Source organism: Trachypithecus francoisi, unplaced genomic scaffold (assembly GCF_009764315.1).
Source record: "Trachypithecus francoisi isolate TF-2019V2 unplaced genomic scaffold, Tfra_2.0 Lachesis_group8, whole genome shotgun sequence".
NCBI lineage: Eukaryota > Metazoa > Chordata > Mammalia > Primates > Cercopithecidae > Trachypithecus > Trachypithecus francoisi.
The window spans coordinates 20872013-20888835 of NW_022681473.1; the positions used below are offsets into that span (position 1 = coordinate 20872013).

General features: G+C 45.2%; 1 protein-coding gene across 1 annotated transcript; it reads right to left on the reverse strand.

Moving 5' to 3' along the window:
• Positions 1-3941: 3941 nt before the first annotated feature.
• ACCSL (1-aminocyclopropane-1-carboxylate synthase homolog (inactive) like) lies at positions 3942-16608 on the reverse strand. Its single transcript, XM_033204646.1, has 14 exons — positions 16072-16608; positions 14468-14527; positions 13968-14038; positions 13498-13567; positions 13186-13252; positions 12140-12237; positions 11829-11906; positions 11383-11483; positions 9594-9683; positions 8802-8847; positions 8561-8702; positions 6193-6335; positions 5953-6106; positions 3942-4814 (listed from the first exon to the last, which is right to left on the reverse strand). The coding sequence occupies exons 1-14, from the start codon at positions 16573-16575 to the stop codon at positions 4732-4734; spliced, it is 1707 nt and encodes a 568-aa protein (XP_033060537.1). The 5' UTR covers positions 16576-16608; the 3' UTR covers positions 3942-4731.
• Positions 16609-16823: the final 215 nt, after the last annotated feature.

Genomic DNA, 16823 nt, shown 5'->3' on the forward strand with positions numbered 1-16823 from the left:
TACTTAGGAGGCTGAGGTGCAAGGATCACTTGAGCTCAGAAGGTAGAGGCTGCAGTGAATATGATCGTGCCACTGCACTCCCACCTGGGTATTTGCAAAACTCTGTCTAAAAAAACAAAAAAAAATTACATATATGTGTGTATATATATAATTTTAAAAGTATTTTTCAAACTTTGCCCTAAGATCTACATATTCTGGCCATGGGTACAGTGGGCACCCAGTCCCAGGTACAGCTGCAATCTCTGAGGTGCCTTGAATGGGAAAATCTTCTTCCCCCATGGAAGGATATAAGCAGAATCTCTCAATACAGGTATGGCTGGGAAGGCATGGCTGTCTTCTGGCCATTCCACTTCTTGTCTTCACTTTTACCTTGCCACTAGCTAACACTGTGACCTCAAGCAACTCTCATGACTTTTTTGGCCCTGAATGTTTTCTTCCATAAGATAAGGAAGTCATCTTTTCCCTCTATTTAAATCTTAACTCTATGTAATTCGCATCTCAGTGAACGCCTGTTATGTGCCAGGTCTCTGTAAAGTGCGAGGATATGGTGATGAGCAAGACAAACCAAAGCCTGCATGACCGATTGGGAAGGCCGACTTACAATGTGGGGACTATTTAAAAAATACTACTTACTGGATACCATGGAAGCATACAGCAGGGGGATTTAACCCCACCAAACAACAAACACAGGCATTTGTCCTACGTAGAAGACATACACACACATTACATTAAATGTGAATTGACTAAAGATCAATTAAAAGATCATCAGACTGGATAAAACAGCAAGAATCGAGCATATGGTGTGTGTGCAGGAGACACACTTTAATACAAAACAAAATGGTCAAAGGTAAAAATGGGAAAAAAAATACCAAGCAAATAATAATAAAAAAAGCTGATGTGTTCATATTGGTATCTGACATAGTAGGCTTCAAGACAAAAATGTTTAACAAAAATAAAATGGGGCATTTTATAATAAAATGATTAATTCATCAGGATGACAATCTTAAAAGTTTATGCTCCTAATAAAGCTTCAAAATACATGAAGCAGAAACTGACACAACGAAAAAGAGAAAAGACAAGTTCATAATTATAATTGGAAATTTTTATACCACTCAGTGATAGAATAAGTGGATCAAAAGACACTAAGGATCAGAAGTTTTGGACATTATACAAAAATTTAATCTGACATTTATAGAACACCATCCCCAATGCCACAGAATATACTTCTTTTCAAATGCAAATGAAACATTAAGATAGACCACATGCTATAAACAAATCTGGCCATAAACTGTCTTAATAAATTGCAAAGGATTGACACCGTAGAGTACATTCTGTAGTCACAATGAAATTAAAGTAGAAATCAATAACAAAGAAAGCTGAACAATCCCCAAATATTTGGAAACTAAGTTACATATGCTAAGCAAACCATTGATTTAAAAAAAGATATCACAAGGGAAATTAGAAAATATTTTGAATGATTAAAAACCAGCAGATCAAAGTTTATGGAATGTAGCTAAAATAATGCTAAGTGAGAAATGAATCGCTTGTAATGCATATATTTGAAATCGACTTAAATGATCTAAGCTTCCACATTAAGAAGCTAGAAAAAAAAGAGCAAATTAAATCCAGAGTAAATAGGAAGAAATAAAGAACAGAAATGAAAGAGAAACAATAGAGAAAAATCAATGAAACCGAAAGTTGGTTCTTTGAAAAGTTCAATACAATTGATAAACAGATTGATCCAAAAAACTCATTTTGTTGCAGAATTCTGCTCCTTAGTTCAGCTAAAACCGGGTTCTTGTCACACCACGAGGAAGGATTAGGAACATGGACACACTGAAGGGTGAGGGGAATGGAATTTACTGGGCGAAAAGGAAAAAAGAAAAATACTCTCAGCAGAACGAGAGGGAGTCCTGCTAACGGGCCCCCAACTCACAGATTGAATCCCAGGCCACCACACAGGAATTGCAGAGGCCAGGCTCCTCCACTCGGAGCATGGCCGCAGCTTCCCTTGCCTCCATCTTGTTCTTCCAGTGCACAGATGGGTTGGAGATTCTCCAGAGACCCTCCCTGTTATCTCCCTCCTGCATGTATCAATTTCATTATCAGGAAAGGAAAAGCAGATAAAACCAAAGGTCCTATATATATATTAAAAAGGATAACAGAATATTTATAACCAATTTTATGTCAATAATTAGATGAAATAGACAAACTTTATTGAAAGGCACAAATAACCAAATCCGATATAAGAAATAGAAAACTTGAACTGTCACAGAAATTGAATTTATAAGTAAAAGCCATCCCACAAAAAACAAAAAACAAAAAAAAACTCCAGGCCCTTATGGTTTTAAAGCTGAATTCAACCAAACATTTAAAGATTGAAGAAGTTTTTGGACACAAACTTCTAGAAAATTAAGGAAGGCACGGTTTCGCAAACATCTATGAAACCAGTATTAATCATGATATTGAAACGAACAATTCATTACAAAAAAATATATATATATAGAATGATGTCTCTCTTGAATGTAAAATTCTTAAAATAGCAAACCAAAGTCAGTGATATATAAAAGGACAATGCATCATGATCAAACAGGGTTTATTGCAGCAATGTGAAGTTGCTTCAACATTAAGAAATCAATGTAATTTACCACATTGATAAGAGAAAAATCATATCTCTATAGATGCAGATCAAAAACATCTAACAACATTGAACCCTCATACATGGTAAAACTTCCAGCAAACTAGTAATAGAAGGAAACTTTGTTGGATGAGGTGCAGAATGAAAATACAGTAACATACTCAAGAGCAGAAGATTGCACTCGATGCTGCTAAGACTGAGAACAAGGCAAGCTGTCCTCTCAACCACTTTTATTCAATATTATACTAGAGTTTTTTTAAAAAGAACAGTATCAGTCAGGAGCGGTGGCTCAGCTTGTAATCCCAGCACTTTGGGAGGCCGAGGCAGGCGGATCACTTGAGGTCAGGAGTTTGAGACCAGCCCAGCCAACATGGTAAAACCCTGTCTGTACTAAAGATATACAAATTAGCTGGGCGAGATGGCGCATGCCTGTAGTCCCAGCTGCTCAGGAGGCAGAGGCAGGAGAATCGCTGAACCAGTGGCAGAGGTTGCAGTGAGCTGAGATTGCGCCACTGCACTCCAACCTGGGCGACAGAGTGAGACTCTGTCCCAACAACAACAACAACACAAGCAAACTGACAATGAAGGTAAACAAATTTGGATTCGGAGCAAGTACGGCCACAAACCCAAGTGACTAAAGTCACCAGTTGGTACTGTGAGCTCTTTCTTCATCCATAAAATGGTAGTAGTCCCTTCTCTGCCCACTTCACAGGATCAGTGCTCTGATGTGCAAGGGCTTTGCAGAGAAACTGATGGGTGGTGTGATTTGAACAGCTGAAAACACTAGAAATGGAAATGGACAACCCCAGATGCTAGGGACTGAATGTGTCCCCCCAACATTCATCTGTGAAATCCTAACCCCCAAGGTGATGGTATTAGAAGGTGAGCCCTTTGAAAGGTGATTAGGTCATGAAGGTGGAGAGAGACCTCTCACCCCTCTGCCACATGAGGTGATACGGGAAGATGGGACCCTCACCAGATGCCAAATCTGCCAGGGCCTTGAACTTGGCCTTTCCAGCCTTCAGAACTGTGAGAAGGATTTGTTTCTAAGCCATCCACTTTGTGATATTTTCTTATCATAAAGGGACTAAGACACCAAGTTTATCAGATTTTTTTTTTTTTTTTTTTTTGAGACACGGTCTTACTCTATCACCAGGCTGGAGTACAATGGCACGATCATGGTCCACTGCAGGCTTGACCTCCTGGACTTAAGTGAGCGCCCCAGCTCAGCCTCCTGAATAGCTTGGACTAGAGGCACACATCACCACACCCAGCTAATTTTATTTTTTGTAGAGACAGGGTCTCAGTTGCCCAGGCTGGTCTCGAACACCTGGCCTCAAGCCATTCTCTGGCCTCAGCCTCCCAAAGTGCTGGGATTACAGGCTTGAGCCACCGTACCCAACAGGAGACTTTAAAAGCCTTTTGGGAAGGTAAAAGTAGAGCAAACTCTAGTATTTGGAAGCAAGAATACCTGCAATTATACTCCCACCTGCCTCTTAGCAGGTCATGTGGAAGTGGATGTGATTTCATAAGAATCTTATAGAACATTGCGTCCAACACCTGGAAAATGGCCCATCAGTTAAGGATGACTTCTTTCTTTTTCTTGCCTGCTCTAGACAGTATTCTTTACATAGAACCTGCCTTATAATTTAAAAATTAAAGAGGACAGAAAATCATTTGGCTTCCAAAGATGATTATGAAGAATATAAGCAAGAAAATAAGATGGGCCTAGAATTTAAGAGTATAGAATTTATTAGGTACTGAATATAAAAATAAACCATCTAAATAGAGGCCCAGAGAACTTCCTTTATTTCTCTAGGTGTCTCTAGGTCTTTCCACCCCAACCCCAATAAAAACATTTTGCATATATAATGGATAGCAAAGACTAAAAAGATGGAAAGCTTCCAAAGACAGCAGACACTCAGCTTAAGGAGGGTGATGACTGGGTCAGATGAGATCTTCCTGGAAGAGCCCACCATTTTCTCCATCACAACACTGACAAAAAGACACCCTGGCCTTCTGGACCAGAGGCTGTCATTAGTGGGTCCCTGAGCAAGTGATGGGCTGGAACTGCTGGTTGGGAGGCAGACGGCCTACTCCCTCATTGCATCCTCCAACTGCTTCACTATCAAAGCCTCCTTCTGCTCCTGCAGCACGTCACAGAACCGACGCATGGCTAGAGGGTCCAAATGGGGACAGAGAGAAATAGTGATTTAGTGGGTTTGCAGGTGGGTCCCAGACAGATCCAGGTCATGGTCAACCATAAAAGCCTCTCATCCAGGGATCCTGAACTTCAGCCCTCCCATCTTTGGGATGGGTTTCCAAGTCTACATGTTACATCCCTGATTTCTTTTTGAGTATCATTGTTATATCAGCCTGCGAGACATCTCAATATCTCATATCAAAGCCTGTACTCTGGGGCTTATGGCCTTGGCCTAATCAGGATTTCTATTTGCCTGTAGTGTCTCTGCACTCAGCCTATCTTCTATGCTAGCTCAAAAGAATTCTGCAACAAAACCCTTCATGAAAATGAACGATTCACTGCTATATTCCCAGCAGGTAGAACAGTATCTGGCATGTAGTGGAATGCAATAAATAACTGTTCACATGAATGTCCTATTCTCTATAACCTCAGAGGAGAATCTAAACTCTCTAGTATGGCATACAGGGACTTCCATGGTCACCTGCCTATCCATCTCACTTACTAGGCTGCCAGCCCCGCAAGGGAAGAGTACTACTTTTTTTGTTTTTGTTTGTTTGTGTGTGTGTTTTTGAAATGGAGTCTCACTCTGTCGCCCAGGCTGGAGTGCAGTGGCGCGATCTCAGCTTACTGCAACCTCTACCTCCCAGGTTCAAGCAATTCTCCTGCCTCAGCACACCCCTGAGTAGCTAGGACTACAGGCGCACACCACCATGCCGAGCTAATTTTTTGTATTTTTAGTAGAGACGGGGTTTCACCATGCTGGACAGGCTGGTCTCAAACTCCTGACCTCATGATTTGCCTGGCTCGGCCTCCCAAAGTGCTGGGATTACAGGCGTAAGACACTCTGCCCGGCCTCAGAATAGTACTTTTTAGCTTGTTGGCCCAATGCCTCACTCAATGGCAGTCACAGAACAGATACCCCAAATGGGTAATGAATGGATAGGTGCTTGCGGTACATATCAGTTCTTGTTTGCAAAAGCACTTAACTAAAGATAGACATGGAAACAGGGAATAAAGGGCTAGATCTATAGGATGTTTAAGGACAGGGAGAAGATTGAGATATTAAGTTGATGGGGCATCTTTAAAGGATTGGGAGGTAAGCTCCACTCACCCAGTTTTAGCCGAGGGAGCTCATCTGCAAAGATGAGGCAGAACCAGCCTGGCTCCTTACACATGTAGGCTTTGCCACGGGATAACAACAGCTTATTGTCCAGGAAGCGGCAATAGAGGAGCCGTTCTTCTTCAAATGTACAGGGATCCAGGTACTAGGGAGGGCAGAGGAACAGAGCTGAGCCCAAGACCCAGCTGGCAGGTCTGCCCAAGAACACCTGTCCTCATTCCCAGAACACACCTTTTTCAAGTTGATCCAGACATAGAGGCCAGAGCTGCTGTTGTGAAAGGGGATCTCCAATGCCTTCAGCTTGGCAGTGATGTACTTGTGAGCTTCCCGGAGCCGGTAGCAATTGGTGGGTAGGTACACTTTGTCAATCCATTCTGGATGGGTAGAGGAAAAACATTGTCACAGATATTACTACAGAAATCTACCGAGAGTTCCTTCCCAAATGCTCCCTTCCTGGGCTTCATGCAAGTTTGTTGTTTTTGTTTTGTTTGTTTAAAAAAAAAAAAAAAAACCCAGAGTCTCCCTCTGTCACCCAGGCTAGAGTGCGATGGCACAACCTTGGCACACTGCAATCTCCACCTCCTTGGCTCAAGCGATTCTCATGTCTCAGCCTCCCAAGTAACTGGGACTACAGGTGTATGCCACCATACCCAGCTAATTTTTGTATTTTTAGTAGAGACGGGGTTTCACCATGTTGGCCAGGCTGGTCTCAAACTCCTGGCCTCGAGTGATCCATCTGCCTTGGCCTCCCAAAGTGCTGGGATTTTAGGTTTTAACCACTGCACCCCGCAAGCTATTTCTAAGACTAACTCTAGCATATTTGAGCTGATGGTGTCCACACCCAATACACCCACCTCTTATCTAAGGCTCTGGTAGAGACAATGGGCTTCTCAAAGGTCTAGTAGGAAAGTTCTCTGAGTTCACAGCCCTGAGGCAAGGAGTCAATCCCCTAATAGGGGTTGATGCTGCTGTTGTTAACTGGGCAGGCAGCAGGGACTCACAGCTCCTACCACCCGAATTTGAGCCTCATACAATGGAGTTGGAGGAATACATGTGTGCCCGGGGATGCTCTTGGCCAGTTGCCCTCAGCATTCATAGAACAGAACCACTTGGGGAACTATTAGAAGCCTTGATGCTCAGGCTATATATCTGATATAACTCAGGCTATATCAGGATCTTTGAAGACGGAACACACATGTCAGTATTTAAGCTCCCTGGGAAACTCCCATGTCCATCCAAGATTGAGGACCAGCGTTCAAGGGGCTGGGATCTGGTTTCTGCCAAGTATCAAAGGTCTTGATATCTATGGAAGCATTCAGTTTGATTTCTCCTGTCTACCTCTCTCGCGTCCCAGACCTGAAAGCAAATTGTTTTCTAAACCAGCAAATATAATGATATTCGTTTGTTTCATTATATCCCAGCTATGAATTAAAACTTCCAGCTTCGTATCTGTTCTATTACAGGGAAGTAAACAAAGTGAGTCTCTAAGCTTGGGCCATGGCTTTAAAGGGGAAAGTCCCTTCTGAGGCCAGCATTCACTTGAGATCCAAGTGAGGGGACGATGAATCCAGGTGCCACAGGCCCAGCCACACCAACTTGCCCAAATGGCAGCTCTCCTTTGGCCACCTTGGAAGATGAGATTATGTTGTATTAGAAGAGGTGAACACGGTGAAACCCCGTCTCTACTAAAAAATACAAAAAACTAGCCGGGCGAGGTGGCGGGCGCTTGTAGTCCCAGCTACTCGGGAGGCTGAGGCAGAGAATGGCGTAAACCCGGGAGGCGGAGCTTGCAGTGAGCTGAGATCCAGCGACCGCACTCCAGCCTGGGCGACAGAGCGAGACTCCGTCCCAAAAAAAAAAAAAAAAAAAAGAAGAGTCAGGGTGTTTGTTTTGTTTCTGGTTTTATAATCTTTGTCTAAAGACAACAGTTTTGGGGACGGAAAATCTATATTCACATAAAGATTAATTTCTGAAGTTCCTACCTTTACAACTTAGAGTAGGATTAGCCATCCCACCTCTAGGCAGAACACAATCTACCAGACATCCAGAAATTAAGCTCATCCTGTGGTTTTTTGTTTTTGTTTTTGTTTTCTGAGACAGAGTTTCACTTTTTCTACCGAGACTGGAGTGCAATGGCGCCATCTCAGCTCACTGCGACCTCTGCCTCCTGCATTCAAGAGATTCTCCTGCCTCAGCCCCCAAAATAGCTGGGATTACAGACGTGCGCCACCGCGCCTGGCTAATTTTGCATTTTTAGTAGAGACCGGGTTTCACCTTGTTGGCCAGGCTAGTCTCAAACTCCCGACCTCAAGTGATCTGCCCACCTCAGCCTCCCAAAGTGCTGGGATTACCCACGTGAGCCACCACACCTGGCCTCGTCCTGTGTTTTAAAACAGCACCTCCATCTTCTGTCTACACCCTGCTGTGTTATCTGCCCTATCTTGCCCTCCTTCAAACTTCACGTCTTACCACAGTTAAATCTGAGACAGCAAATAGGGTCTCAGTATATTAAGGGCACATCAGAGACCCAAGCAAATCCAAGACTTCCCCATGGCCATGACATCCAGCCAACATGCTGGCCTGTGCTAGAGCTCAGTACCTGTGTTGTGGAGCAGTTGACACAGCTTGTGCTGTACAATGCCAGAAATACTGTGGAGGTAGCCAAAGGCACTCACAGCAGAGACCACCTCCTTGTTGTGGGTATACAGAGCACCAAAGCGGAAGCCAGAGATGCCAAAATCCTAGAGGAAGAAAAGTAGGAACAGGAACAAGTGTTTTGTCTGCCTTCTATTCCCGGTTCCTCCTCCTTCCCTAGCCAAGGAGAGAAAGCAATGGCTCACCTTACTGGTACCCCAGATCACATGGGTCCTATTGCGATCAGGCAAACTGAAGAAGAAATGGAAAAAATAACTAAGGTTATAGAGAAATAGTTGATGAAGATTTGGGGTATATGAGGGGAAAGTGGACTTGAGGTTCTTCCTAGACAGCAGGGCCTATAGGGCCCAACGTTCAAGAAACAGTTGTCCCAGTTAAGCCAGGAAGTCAACACAAGGTATCCCTGAAGACCTAGAGGGAACAGAACCCAAGTGCCCACTGAATGAAGTCTAGGGCCTTCAGCCTGACATGTGGCTCTCCTACAGCTTGGCCACAGCTACCTTCCTGGCAGTTGGCTCTTCAGATGTGGGTCACCATCATTTCTAGAACATGCCTGAATATTTCTTACTGCTCCATCTTTGGTGAAGCTGTTCCTTCTGCCAGGCGTTTCCTTCCCTTGCTTTGAATGCTGGAATCCCTTGTCTAGGGCCAGACACTACCCTTCAGAAGCTTCTGCCTCCTTTTTCTTTCCCTGTGCTCTACTTATCAAGAAGCTCCTACCCTGGCATTTTATGAGGCTTTATTTTGACTTTTGACGGTAGACTTTCTACCTTGACCTCAAATTATTGTGTACAAAATGGCGTATAGACTAGAAGACATTTAGGGGGAAAGATGATGCTTTGATTGCATTCACAGCCCCTGTGAGCAGTTAACTGGCTATGTGCTAGGAGCTGAGTTAAGTTCATGTCACATAAACTCACCCTGCAAAACAAGAACCTTGTGGTTCTCATTCCCAACTCCAGCTGAGACCAACTCACCTTTTCATGCTCAGAACACTGTGGAATGTGATGGATTCATCAAACACAGACAGCATGTAAATCTCATCTATGATCACATGTAAGTTATACCTGTAGATTAGATGAAAGAAGAAGAATAAGGTCTAGCTTATCTCTAACCTTTTTTCTTTGCATGCTTTTTACAAGCATCTTTGTAATCTTAAGTCATGTCTTTTATAGTGTTCTCTGGACACAGATCATGCACTCCTACTGCCCCAGCAGCCCATCTGACCCTCCAAGGGGCATAGTAAGGTAGATGGGGTGATGCACCAGAAGGGACCCTTGGACCTAGCTTGGGGGTAATGAGAAGGAATAGGAACCAAAAGACACGTTGAGAACGTCTTGTCTAACCTTAGCTAACAATTCAACCATCAAGCAGAAACTATGGGAAGAGGTTGGGTAGCCCAGATAATTTTTAACTGGTAGAGTCAGGAGCTCCTAACTGCTTATGTGCCTCATTCATTCTCCCAGCAATCGTCACTACTGTCATCTCCATTTCAGATAAAGAAACTAAGGCGGGCTGGACACCGTGGCTCATGCCTGTAATCCTAGCACTTTGGGAGGCCAAGGCGGGTGGATCATGAGGTCAGGAGTTCAAGACCAGCCTGGACAACATGGTGAAACCCCTGTCTCTACTAAAAATACAAAAATTAGCTGGGTGTGTTGGTGCATGCCTGCAATTGTAGTGACTCAGGAGGCTGAGGCAGGAGAATTGCTTGAACCCGGGAGGTGGAGGTTGCAGTGAGCTGAGATCCCGCCACAGCACTCCAGCCTGGGTGACAGAGCATGACTCTGTCTCAAAAAAAAGAAAAACAAAAAGGAAATAAAGAAACTAAGGCTCTTAGCTGTAAAGTCAATTAGCAGGTGCTATAGCTGGGAGGTGAACCCATTCTATCCAATTCTTGCCTACCCCCTCTAGCATTTTTCCTCCTGACCCCTCACTGCACCATTCATTGGTCTGGGTTAGTCATGAAGTTTGACTAAGTCTGTTTCTTATGGAAAATGGAAGGTTATCTGCCTTAAGTAATAGGACTATTTCAGGACTCCAGAGAAAACTAAGGTTAACTTGTTCTTAGAAAGGAACGTGAAGCTCTGTAGGAACACGTCTTCATCCCACAAGGTCTGAGAGTGTCTTCCTCGGCACTCCAGCCCAAGTGGCTTCCGAAATGGATGCTGGGAGAAAGTACTTAAGCTTAAGTAGAAAAGTAACAAATTATATATTTTTAAGTGACATATTTCTCAGAAAACAAAACTATATTTTGACTGTTATGTAAATGTCAATACATAGGCTGAGGCTAGAGAGGAAATGGCAAAAAGTTTGAAGTGGTAAGTATGTGATAGCGTTTTCCTTCATTTTAATTTCAGTTTTATATAATTCTGCAAAGTATGATGTATAGTAAGAATATTTAAGGTAAATTACTTTTTGAGACAAAGTCTCACTCTGTTGCCTAGGCTGGAGCACGATCTCGGCTCACTGCAACCTCCTCCTCCCCGGCTCAAGCAATTCTCATGTCTCAGCTTCCCAAGTAGCTGGGATTGTAGGTGCCCGCCACCATGCCTGGCTAATTTTGTATTTTTAGTGGAGACAAGGTTTCACCCTGTTGGCCAGGCTGTTCTCGAACTCCTGACCTCAAGTGATCCACTGCCTCGGCGTCCCAAAGTGCTGGGATTACAGGCATGTGCCACCAGATCTGGCTCTTGACTACTTGACTATAAGTGACGGGAATCCTTTCAAGGAACATTACCTAGTCTCAAGGGGTGGAACTCTTACCTCTTGGCAAATTCCAGGTATTTCATTAGCGAGTCTGGGGAGTAGATGTCACCCACAGGATTCTGAGGGTTGATTAGCACAAGGCCTCGGACCTTTTTCCCCTAAGAAAAACCAAATATAACTGAGTGAATACAAGTCCTTTGCATCTACCCTAAATTCAGCCAAGGATCTTTTACAGGTCAGGCACCCTAAAAGGCCTAGGTAGGGTCTTGAAGCAGCAACTACTCTACTGCCCAAAGAGGGGGAACAGGAAGGAAGTCTGGGGCTGCCATAACATCCCCATAGGACTCAGGGATCTAGAGGGACACACCCCTGGATCATTCACTGTCTCTTCCAACTAAGGACAGCCCACCAGGTCTTGGTGAACAAGCAGTACCAGAGTTTCAATACTCAAACCCCTTTCAGGACCAGCAGTGGCCATCCTAAAAATATGATTCCCTCCTTACCTCAAGCCTAGCTTCAAGCAGGGCTTCCTCTAACTTATCTACAGTGAGCTGGAAAGGTTGAGTGTTTGTAACAGTGACCTGGAAGAGAAACATTATGTGAGAAGTGTCTCTTAAAGTCTAAGCCTTGATTCCTCTTTCCCATAAGCCGCAGATAATCCTCTGCCTTCATACCAGAGTGCCAGTCCCCATGCCTTCTCCACCCCTACCCAACCACTTAGATGGGTAGAAAGCAAGCCCTTCTACCCCTTTAAGTGTCCCCAGAACAGTCCATTGTCTAGGTGTATAGAGCAGGGAAGGGGCCCCATTCAGACCTCACTCTCCAGGTAGACAGGAATCAACTCAACCTTTGCATACAGGCGGGAGCTAAAGGCAAAGCCACCATAGAAGGGAGCAGGGACCAGGAAGGCCTCTGGAAACAGAGAGACAGAGCCATCATTTCAGAGTCTCCCAATCAGGGCCTGTTGCCAGGCTCCCCAAACTAGCAAAGCTGTCAACCAAAAAAAAAAAAAAAAAAGTTAGTTTCACGATCCTTTCTACCTGGGGATTAATGTTCTTAGGTTCAGGTGCTATGAAAGTTATCCATTATTATAGACATCACTGGGGGAAACAAAACTCTAGTTTCTTCTTTGCAGGTACACTAAAGAAGAGGGAAGAATATCACTGAATAACTCAGAATTCAGGGCACAAGTTAAGCAAGGCTCACTAGCAGATGGAGCAATGGTTATTAGGAAAGTCTCAACTGATCCAGGCCAAATATCAGAGGTCAAGGTCCATGCGCAAGGAGGGCTCCAGTTGTTTGGACCTGGGGATCTCACTTTCTTTTCTTCCCATCCATTTGGCCTTACTAATGAGTTAAGAGAAGCTCCTTTGCGTGAAAGGGACTATCTTAGCCATTTCTTTTGATGCATCCAGAGCTCTTTGACATTGGAGCCTCTTGCTTAAGCATTGTTACGGGGGAGGTTGAGAACAGTCCACTCAACCTTGTTTGGTCCAGGACTAATTAACCTTTTTCTGAAGAGATAAGAAATCTATACTGTCTGAGCCTATTGCCATGGCTCTCTGTATTGCAGCTGAGCCCAAAAGCCCAGCCATGAACATAGTAGGTAGGCCCCCATCGTCATTCCTGGGGCATACCTCCTTGAGGTCCATCATGTCTCTCTTCCATTAAATGGAGAATCCAAACCCCTTGCTCCCACAGAAATAGGACGATAACCTAGTCAGTGTGGGAGAAGGCCCACCACTGTGGGGAAAAGGCCTTGAGTCAGGATGCTCTTCTTCTTCAAAGTCCAGTGCCTGTGTGTTCCTACCCACATTGCTAGTGTTTCACTGAGAGGGAAAGCAGAGCCCACTGACTTACCGCCTGGATCACACAGAACCATGGCCAGGGCAGAGAAGACAGAGCAGCAGCCATTTAGAACAACCACCTGAAGACAACACATGAGAGGCAGAAGTCAAAATACCTGTGTGAGAAGGGGTAGTCACGCTTTCTCCAGCCTCCTGGGCGGAACAGGCACAGGGAACCTCCTCAGCTGGGACACATTGGCCTTCACACTGCCCTGGTCCCTGAGAGTCTCCACTGGTTCTCCTTGTACCCCCTAGAAAGGGCAGAGCATCCTCCAATAATATAGCCCTCCACCAGGGTGGCAGCAAGGCTGGGAAACTGACTCACGTTTTCTGGATCAAGTCGGGTAGGTGCCCTGCAGTAGTAGGTCAGGAACCGGGCCACTTCTTCCCGCAGGCTGTAAACAGACCCAGAGAGACCTTGTGGTTCCTGAGCCCCTTTCCTCACTCATGGTCTGGATGGCCATTGTCCAGCCTAATAGGGACCTTTGCTACCCAGTCCAACCTCGTATCACAGGGCTACTGACTGAGACCATCAACTCCCCAAGTCACACAGACAATAAATGAGAGTTGGCACAAGAACTCGGGCCTTTTGAATTATTCCTACTATACCAGGAATAACCCTTCCTACTATACCAGCCTGCCTCCTGATGAAGTTTTGCTCTAGGCATTTTCTAGACGTTATTACCCAAAGAGACAGGGAGGTAACCAACCAGGAATTTGGTGCCTTGAATCCTCCTTCTGGATAAGGACAGCTGCCTGTGGGACCAAGAGACCCTAAATCTGAAAGTCACTTACAACAGCTGCCCTCTCCAATCAGGGTACTGCAGCAAGGCATCCTCAATGCAGTTCATGTCCCTTTCTTGCAACTGTTGACAAATAGAACATGAAAACAGGTAGGCCAGGGAAGTCCAAGAGGCCTCATCCTACTCCTAGTACATACAAGAGTGTTTGCCCTCCACATACGTGACCTCCTAGAAAGGGTATGGGTATACACACTGAGTGCTCCTTAATGAATGGAGGCTACCATCTTGTCATAAATTACACAGGTAGATACCTCACTGGGAAGTATTTGACCCGGAGGTTCCCATAGCAACCTTCCCACCATATACCTAATCAGAGAATACTTCTGGACAGTCAGCAAGGCCAGGAGGTTAAATGTGCTATTCTAGAAGCTATTTCTTCACTCTTCTTCCAAGCTCCTATGTCTCACCCCTGTATCTACCACAGCTGAGGAGCATGCTAGGGGGACTAAGCTTTGAAAGGGCGGGTCCCAACACAGCCCAGAACATCCTTACTCTTTCAGTCATCAGATCCATGCAGAGCTTGTTCTCACTGGTGCCAAGATTAATGAAGCCCTGGAGATGGAAGGAATCCAAGATCAGGTCAGTCCTCTTGCTCCACCCTGTATAGATCCCTTGAAACACGCTAAGAAATATTCATCTCAGATTAGCTCAAATGGAGATCTCACTGCCCACGAGGCAATTCAATCCAAATTTGACAACTTTACACGTTAGGAAAGCTTTCTGTGAACCCAAAATAGTATGGCTTGTAAATTTCCCCCTTAGAGCCACATAAATAAGTTATGTCCTATTGACCAGTCATTGAGTTCTTATTATGTGCCAGACACTAGACCAAGTGTTTCACGTGAGTTGTCTCAGTTCCTGAGAAGAAGGTTCTATATACTCCAATTTAAAGAGTGAAGTTTAGAAAAGTTGAATAACCTACTAGCCATGTGACCTTGGGTGATAGGTAGAACTCTACCTACCTGACTTCTGAACCTGGACCCTTAATCCCCAAGGCCCCACCTGGCACCTACCTCTGCTACTTCTCCTTACACATTAGGGCCTTCTAAGTTATTACGGGAGAACAGAAAGAACAGAAGGGGAAGGTATAGCTAATGTTGCCCTCCACCCTCTGGTTGGAGAGCTGCTAAGGACCCCCTTTGCTGGAAGCCTTTCATTAGTTCCCCAGTGCCCTTAGGGTAACATGCTTTTTTTTTTTTTTTTTTGAGCTAGGGTCCCACTCTGTCCACTCTGTCAACCCAGGCTGGAGTGTAGTGGGATGATCTCAGCTCACTGCAACCTCCACCCACTGGGGTCAAGTGATCCTTCCACCTCAGCTTCGCAGATAGTTGGGACTATAGGTGTGTGCCACCATGCCTAGCTAGTTTTTGTATTTTTTGTAGAGATGAGGTTTCACCATGTTGCCCAGGCTCATCTCGAATTCCTGGACTTCAGCAATCCACCAACCTTGGCCTCCCAAAGTGCTGGGATTACAGGCGTGAGCCACCATGCCCGGCCTCTTAGGGTAACATCTTAACATCTCCCATCCACCTCTGTTCACACCTCCTGCCACAGCACCAGTGGTCCCTACTCTGGCCACTGGACCTCCTTTCCCAATCACTCCTAGCCCTTCGCATCTTGAAGGTTTTACCTGTGCTGTTCCTCCTGCCTGTAGGGTCTTGGCCATGACCATCACCACATGGCTGGCAGATTTAGCCTTTAAGACATCTTCCCAGACCACCTGAAGTGGGCATCCCTTTCATACTCTTGGGAAGATGATTAATATCTGTGCCCCAGTTGCTGACTCCATTCATCACTATACTAAGTTCTGTAATGGCAGGCTCATTTGCCCCTGTGACCACAGGGGCCAACTCCTAATAATTAAGAGCTGGGATTTAGGGAAAGGGAAGGATTTGGGGGTGGAGGGAGTTTTCCAACTTTCTGGGGCATTGTCACTTTATTTCTGCAATTACTCCCTTATCTGCAAGATGACAAGAGTGCCCATTTCATAAGGCTATAAAGAATGAGAGCACATACAGCACTTGGCCCAGGACTCAGTAAATCCAAGTGACTGGAGCCCGTAAGGATGCTGCCCATCCCCTACCCCAAATTCTCACCAAGGTGTTCTTGTCCTTATGATATTTATCTTTTTGGTAGGCATTGTAGTCCTGGAAGCTTGACTGATAGAAGACAGAGATGTCAATCCCACGGTTGGATAGGTCACGGCTGACAAAGGCAGCTTCACAGTCACTCAGTTGGGGAACTGGATCAGGCTGCCCAGACAGTTGGTCCCTCTGCCCATATTTGACATCACCCCTAGAGTCCTCAGAAGGAAGAGGCACTTGGAGCTCCAGGTCACTTGCGGCCTCAGACTGTAGGAGGTTGATCATCCGGCATATTAAGCAACTCAGAAGGGCTTCCTTCTCACGGATGGCCTGTGTGTGCCTCCTTTCCTCCAGTGACAGCCCCTGTCTGCTCGTCAGCTGCACAAAATGCTCCCTCATGGCTTGCCGCAAGTGCAGTGTTATCTCCAGCAGCTGGGGATAGATGCTGTGGTCTCTAGGGACCTGGTCTCTCCTCTGGCCAGAGGGCACAGGAAGGGTGTCTGACCAATGACACATACTCCAGGTATCTTTACCGGCCTCTGCAGGCTGCCTGGCACCTACGGAGAAAGAGACCATTGACACTGGAGCAAAGGAGAATCTCCTGGACCCTCGGTTCCAGGAATGGATGGAGACAGAACCGATCTCAAACTTGTTCTTCTTACTTCCATACCTTGGTTATATGACCAGATTTGTTCATGAAGAGTTACCTACTCATTAGGGCAATGAGTACGTGGCCCCCAGCCTAGACACTGAGTGCTCTACTT